Genomic DNA, 7,745 nt, shown 5'->3' on the forward strand with positions numbered 1-7,745 from the left:
GTTGGTATGGATATATCCCCAAAAAGCTTTTACCCTTGTTTTGGCAGCGAAGGCTTATTTACAGCGTGAAAAAAGTAATCCATCGAAGGCTAAATAAGTGCCATGTCCAGCCATTCCACTAGTGTGTAACCGGAAAAGGAAGAACTGTCTGACAAGTGTAGCGCAATGCAAACATTCCTTTGGAGTCTATTATCACTTTCCCAGACATATAGTGAATGCTAGACTTACTGTATATCAAAGCTTCTAAAAGGACATTGAACATGGGGCCGCGAAACGTCCCCCAGAAGTAGTATACTTCTATAATAAAGCATGGTTTGCGGTGTATCTAAAATTCGATGCATTACCATTGAGTGATATCCACCTCCGCCTCGCCGAACACACTCGTTTTCTTGACGGCGAAGCCCTCATCGATCGGCTCCTCCTCTTCTACTTTATCGTAGTACTCGGGGAATTCTCGCTTGAGGTATCTCAGAATATGTGTGTTGATCTGTTCAAACTCCAACAAAAATCCGTCGTGCCCGTCCGGGGAGGGTATAACCACCAGCTCGGCCTGGGGTATATGTGCCGCGATCTCTCGCTGCTCGGACGTCGTGAACAACCCGTCAGTGGCAATGCTGATCACCAACGCGCGTGGGGGCAACGTGGAGAGCACTTTTGCAAGCGACGCGGTTTCCTCCGCATCGGCGTCTTCGACACGGTCACGAGCTACGTCGTGCGTGTCTAGCTTGCGGGTGATGTGGATGTAGCAGTTCGCGTCAAAGCGTGCCGTGAATTTGTCCCCTTGATAGCGCAGGTACGACTGCGCCGAAAAGATGGGAGGTTTCGACGAGGTGGGGGAGAGAGCCCCGTTGTTAGCTGGCTTTGCGTTTCGTAGGCCGTCGTTGTGCTTCGCAACAGCGTCGCCCGCGGATGGAGTGAGCTTGGGAGAGGCCGGGGGAGTCAGTGTAATTACTTGGCCTAGCTGGGGCTTGCGCCCGAACCGGCTTTCAAACGAGTCGCGCGAACGGTACGTCAAAAGCGCGCTCATCCTCGCTGCAGCAAGACCTGATGCCGGCTGAGAGGTGTAATAGCCATCTTGGTAGCTTGGATCGCTGTAGATGCTCTGTCTTTGAGCTTCTCCCCAGCTGATGCACCAAGCTGAATGTCGAGCTGAGGTGGCTAGGGGGATCACCCTCTTAACGTATCCTGGAGGAGAGCAGAGTGGCCATTCAAGGACGGCCATTCCACCCATAGATCCCCCAATAACAACCGCTACTGACCTGACACCCAGATGGTCCAGCACGAGTTTATGAATTCTGCGAAAAATTAGACATATCCAGAAGCTGATAAACTCGAAAAGCAGGACGCACCGGACGTCATCGCGGATAGTGGTAGGTGGGAACTCTGGCCCATATGGCCTCCCCGTCTCGGGGTTTATCGTAACCGGAGAGCCAGAGCCATACGGAGAGCCGAGGGTATTGGCACAGATAATGAAGAAACGGTTGGGGTCGAACGCCTTGCCGCGGCCCATCAGTGGACCCCACCTAGACGATTCAGTACTGTCCTTCTGAAGAGTGATTGAGTCACTCACCAGTCCTCGACATCGGCGCTCCCAGTGAATGCATGGCAGATAATCATGACATTGTCCTTCGTCTCGTTCAGCTTCCCCCACGTTTTGTATGCTACTGGCACCTCTTTGAGCGTCGATCCACATTCCAATGTGAACCTTGGTACGATATGGATCGACTGCTCAATCAGTGATGAATACAAAGCCATCGTATCACTTTCCTCCTTGAAGCCAAAGTTGGGTATTTATGCAACAGGTTCTAGTGATTCAGGTTGTTCCTGACACGGTCCGCTGCTTCCTCAGGATGACGCCTTCGAAGAGTGCGATAGCGTGATAGTGTTCCTAGTGCAGAACAGCTGGTATATACCTCCCTGAGTCCCCAAGGTTGACGTTGTACTGTATAAAAAATGAAGATATCGAACAAAGAAAAGTAATCCGAGTCATAACTTCGGTAGAAAGATAAACATGTCAGACGTTACATAATTTGTGATAGATTAGATTAGATGATGATGAAATCTGTCAAACTGCCACGTACAAATGTTGCAGAGGTAAAAAGGCCAGATTTAATTTGCTTTACTACTAATACTATAGACAAGACCTAATTTTTAGAAACAGAGCGAGAAGGTATTTATACATTATCTAAATTTTCAGACATTGTAGTTGTACTTCTTTCTAGCCATGCTTTCAACAACAGAGCCTGACGGGCCCATCATCCAATATAAAAAGTGCGCGAAGTGGTATGGGATAAAAGGCATTATGACGTTCTTTTCGCCCATGTCTACAGCTTCGATCGCCCTTTTCGCGACCTTTTCGCGTTTCAGACCGTGTTTGTTGGGATCGAGCTCCCTCACGGGCCCACTGTCCACGGCAGAAGCACGGAAATCTCCTTCAATGGTTGCTGGCAAGAAGTGCGTGAACGCAATGTTGGGATGTTCAATAGAAAGTGCCTGATAGAGTAGGAGGGAAGCAGCCTTTGTAGAGGCGTAAAGGGTCCTTGTCGGAGCCGGAATAATAGCAGCCACAGAGTTGAGAAGGAGAATAGCGGGTGCCTTGGACGTTCTTGAGAGCGTCGGTATCTGTCAACTGTCAGTCAGCGGGGGAAAAGCGCGTCTAAAACTGGGAAAAACATTACAAGGGTGACGGCTGCGATAAGGGGCCCAACATAGTTTCCCCGCGTGGCTGCTGCTGCGATGTCGACTGTGCGCTGGATTCCCTCTTTGGTCGAGTCCTCGTTTCCTTGGACTCCTGTAACAGCGAGAAGTGGCTTCAGCGCAGAGACGCCAGCAGCGACGACCAGGGTGTCTAGCCCACCCCATGCTAAGACCAGGTGTAAGCTACGTCTGAAAAAATGGGCACATGGTACATACCTTCCTCCAAAAAGGTTCTGATGTTGATCATATCCGCAACGCTGGTAAAGTCTCCTGGGAGAGCAGCGATGTCGTGGTCCGCTGTACCAGGTACGTCCCGTCGCGCCTGGAGACATTCCTCCCGAACTTCCGCCAGCAACGCCTCTCTTCGTCCTACAACGCAGACGCGTGCACCTCGAGCAGCGTATTGCTTCGCCATCGCTCTTCCAACGCCGCTAGATGCACCCAGAATGAGAACGCGTTCGCCTATCATTGGGAGACGTTGCGTCCGTTTATTGATTTCATCGTAAACCACCCGCACAAAACAAAAAGCAGAAAGAAGGGTGAGGAAGGTCTTCCACGTTACCCAGGTCAATAGTTTCGATATCCAGTCAGAGGTCGTTGCTAAGAAGGTGGATCCCATTGCTGCAATAGTCGAGCTCGTCGTCTTGAATGTCCTTATATGTGAAGAACCCGACGAGAATTGGGCACTGTAGTTGGGACGTGAGGGGAGATTTGGGCACTGTAGTTGGGACGTGAGTCAAGATATATTCCAGGTCATGAATAGCTAATTTGACGTACCTGGCACGTAGGACTCTAGTTGGGAACAACAAGGTGGATTCGCATTCAAGAAGTAGTTGAGCTTTTTCGGTCCATGCGGTTGCCGATCAAAGTCCAACCAAATACGTAAACGGGAGAAAAGGGGCTGGGAATTTACCAGTACTTCCGAATATCCCAATGGCTTAGGACTGACTTGATCACATAAAGTACCTGTATTCTACTGTTGAATAGCGTCAAATAGCAAAATTTGGGCAATTGCAGTTTGAATATCCGGCTTCCTTGATTCATTGTCGACCAATTTTTTCAATTCAAAAACTTACCTCGTTGTATGGCCTATGTAAATAATGTAATTCAATCGAACTAAAAAACTACACAACATTGAGCATTTGGTCAACAAGCCGAGTGAAATTGTGGATTTGAAGTTGAGTTAAGTTTGCCCCGGAATCCTCACGGTTCATCTATCAGAAATGACAGCTGCAGTGATGAAAGAAAACTGCACAAAAACCATATTTAGTATACCAATAGGCAACACAAGAATGATACTGACATCATTGTTACATTTCCATTAATACCAGGTGATACCTTGTTGTTGATGGTAGTAAAAGGTATGAAAATATGTGTCTTCATGTAATTATACTGGAATTTTACATTCCCATCTAGCGCCCATCTTCGTCCTTTTCGAGTTTTCTCAGAGTCGTAATCAATTATAACCCCGGTGGAATATCCCGTCATACCTTTTATGAACGTGGTATGAACGTTGACATCCTCCCCTGACTATGAATGGTGAAGTGGGTACCACCTGTAGTCGCACCCTGAAGTCTTCATACCCTGGCAGTTGCCAGGTGTATGGGAAGTATCTACGCTGGCAACTGCCAGGTGCCACAATTGAAGTCTTCAGCTGAGCGATGGTCAATACGACCAAACAAATCCCAAACACGGTGAGCGGGGCCCCGTCGGGGGCGAAAAATGGCTTTGCTCGTTGTTCGGGCGGCCGTTTGGGGCGGGAAAAAATATGTCGGGGTCGGCTCGATGAGCAGACCGCATCGGCGTTGTTTGCGCGACGTTATGGACAGCGGGCGGGGTGGATGGGGCGGGGCGACGTTGGATGACGCTCGCATTATTTCTGGGTGATTTCCCGATTCGGGTAATAGATCATTGATGTACTGATGTAATCAAATTGATCATCACCATCAATCCATCACGCCGCGGCCATCGATTCAGCCAGCGCATGCACCGTGCGCGCGCGCGCGTTGAAAATGCGCACTGCTCGTTGGCCTGTAGGTCTTTCGCGCAGACGCTTTGTTATGAGACATAATATTACTAATAGAGGGACGTCCTGCGACGCCGTATGCTCACCAAATCAAACAAATGAGATATCTAAAGGATTACAATGCATTATGCAACACATAGTATCTTTACATGTTTCTAGATAGTTGATGGACACCGCACATATTTTGAGTGACTATGGATTAGAAAATATAGTAGTAAGATGATCAATACATGAGTAATTTGGTAATACTCGTCAAATACAGTTCATGTAATGGCTTTTGATGAATGTTGCTACTGTTATATCCACTGGCACTTGTTGTGCCCTTCCTGTGCCACTCTGGATGCTATATTTGTTTGTATGTTGTTAAGAAAGTTTGACAATTATTGCTATATATGTAGATTCTTATGCACGACTGTAAAGGATCGGAAAGCTTGCTCGAGAACACTTTATTATCTCAATATCTAAAAATAGCCACATTTCCGGACGCTCTTTCCACGTCAATTCCAACAGTAAATATTCAATTGGGAAACATCTTCATGTTGAAGTTGCAAATAAAATTATTGCTAAAATAATGTAAAATCATTCTATATCCAAATATACCGTGAAAAAAAAATGGATGCCTCAAAAGGTGTGCTTCAGGCTCGGAAGGTCGACCTCAGAAACTACTAAATCCATAAATTCATCCAACAAGATCACCTTGTAGGATATTACAACACACGGTATAAAGTGTATATATTTCAATTCATTTTTAAACCAGCTACATGTTGGTATCTTTTTTTTGATGTAATCTTCAGAATTGCGTTCAGAATTGCAAAATTACATAGAAAATTTTGAATCCGAGATCACCAAATTAGATTCCGGCACTGTATACGTGCTAAATATTGAGTGAGACAGCAAATATAACACTGTTTTTGTCTATACTTCCAAGATGAATACTCTGTAGAATAGGTTGGTTACTCATATGCCCTTTTATTTGATCTCGAGTTCATCAGAATGTGAAAATAATCAGTGACCCCTTCTTTTTTGCATCATTGATACTGGCAAAGTAGCAGCACTCCCATTTTACATTAGATATTCTTACTATATATTGCTATATATGATCACATAAACGAGATACAGGCCTCTAGTGACATTAGTAGCCTATAGGTTGAGCTAAATAAGTTGTCTACTCTGTGCTTCTGCCAGTCAAGGTATCATACCACTGTTTTCCCAAGCCTACTCAAGGTAATTACCACAGCAGACTGACTGAACTCTACAAATGTGGGTCAATATTACCACTCACCACTGTCGCATGCCTGTATAGGTAACCTCTATGCTTTATCTGCGCTGCAAGAGCGCCGGGATAACGAGCAGTGCGCGTTTTCAATGCGCGCGCGCGCACGGTGCATGCGCTGGCTGAATCGATGGCCGCGGCGTGATGGGATTGATGGTGATGATCAATTGATCACATCAATACATCAATGATCTGCAACCCGAATCGGGAAATCACCCAGAAATAATGCGAGCGTCATCCAACGTCGCCCCGCCCCATCCACCCCGCCCGCTGTCCATAACGTCGCGCAAACAATGCCGACGTGGTCTGCTCATCGAACCGACCCCGACGCATTTTTTCCCGCCCCAAACGGCCGCCCGAACAACGAGCTACGCCATTTTTCGCGCCCGGCGGGGCCCCGCTCACCGTGTTTGGGATTTGTTTGGTTGTATTGACCATCGCCCAGCTGAAGACTTCAAATGTGGCACCTGGCAGTTGCCAGCGTAGATACTTCCCATACACCTGGCAACTGCCAGGTATGAAGGCTTCAACTAGCAGCTAAGGCTGTGGGTACCATGTACGGTCTCACCTTTTATCCGACTGTAAACAATGTTCAGGAGCGTCGCATTCCGGACTGTCATGAGTGAGGGTCATGATGGTCAGCCACATTCCCATGGGAGAACTTCCAATGGATAACAGAAATTTTAATTGAGCTCGGAAAAGCAACAGTGACCCAACCGTCCCACCGAAAGAAGACGGACAACGTGAGTCGGACGTCATAAATCTACAATTGTTCTAATACATTAACTCTGACGGCCATACAACCCGGTAATCAGGCAAAATACTGATTTTATAAAATCCTTCAAAATTTATACTTGGTTGCTGTACGTGTCTGCCCGCATTTTTTTGGTATATTCAGGATGCACTGGAGATGCCCTGGACGCAATCTCTCACTACCACGAGGTGACTCCTATATCTTGTTCTATTAATAGAACACCCCTAACTATCGGTTGGATGAAAAGCTTTGATAGGGCTCGCCGCTCGTGTGCTCTGCCGCAGCAGTGCTCACCTGAGAAAGAGAAGTAAAGATTTTATGACTTGCAGTATGTGCAAACGTAGCACTCGAATCCAAATTAGCCTGGTCGAATTTTTGACAGGCAACAAATTTCTTGTATTCTGAAAAACTTCAAATGATTCGGAAAACTACAATTTTTAGAAGACCCTTTATTTGTAATGATTGAAAAACTGTCTCGAGTGTCTCTTTACCATTTTGTGAGTTTTATGACACATACGGAAGGATTAGGAAAGATAGGGAAAGGCTTCTCTTCTAAAACTTTTCCAGGTATGTTCATATGATTTTTGGACCGCGTGTTCTGATTTCTATGGATAAATGATCCTATTTGTATGAAAAAGGGGTGAAATTTACATGATAAGCATTCCAAGTTAGAACCTAGATCGTTTTAATGGATATGCATGCAGCACCACTGACTGCCATTTGTCCGAGTCAATGTAATAAATAAGTGGTGGTCTGTGGGTAAATGTAGCTCAAAGAATCAGTAAGCCTTGTGCCCGGAATCTAGTAAGCCCAGCGTACTGGAAAGCGCAACGCAGCACAACACAATCTGCTTCATATCTTGGCCACAGAATCGAAGGACATGCCAGCGAAGAACATCATACGCTACTCGCTTGGCATACATAAATTTTAACTAGATATTTTGTTAATACTATACTTAATGCTTATATACGTGCATATTATATAATTTTTTACAT

General features: G+C 46.1%; 2 protein-coding genes across 2 annotated transcripts; both read right to left on the minus strand.

Annotated features, from left to right (window-relative positions):
• Positions 1 to 340: 340 nt before the first annotated feature.
• JR316_0001465 (Homoserine O-acetyltransferase) lies at positions 341 to 1,755 on the minus strand (the record flags this gene model as incomplete). Its single annotated transcript, XM_047887269.1, has 3 exons — positions 341 to 1,295; positions 1,350 to 1,523; positions 1,571 to 1,755. The coding sequence occupies 3 exons, from the start codon at positions 1,753 to 1,755 to the stop codon at positions 341 to 343; spliced, it is 1,314 nt and encodes a 437-aa protein (XP_047755015.1).
• Positions 1,756 to 2,193: 438 nt separating this feature from the next.
• JR316_0001466 (11-beta-hydroxysteroid dehydrogenase-like 4A) lies at positions 2,194 to 3,316 on the minus strand (the record flags this gene model as incomplete). The annotated part of the gene is made up of 3 exons (XM_047887270.1): positions 2,194 to 2,622; positions 2,679 to 2,863; positions 2,914 to 3,316. 3 exons carry the CDS (start codon positions 3,314 to 3,316, stop codon positions 2,194 to 2,196), a joined length of 1,017 nt encoding a protein of 338 aa, XP_047755016.1.
• Between the last annotated feature and the right edge of the window lie 4,429 nt (positions 3,317 to 7,745).

Source organism: Psilocybe cubensis, chromosome 1 (genome assembly GCF_017499595.1).
Source record: "Psilocybe cubensis strain MGC-MH-2018 chromosome 1, whole genome shotgun sequence".
NCBI lineage: Eukaryota > Fungi > Basidiomycota > Agaricomycetes > Agaricales > Agrocybaceae > Psilocybe > Psilocybe cubensis.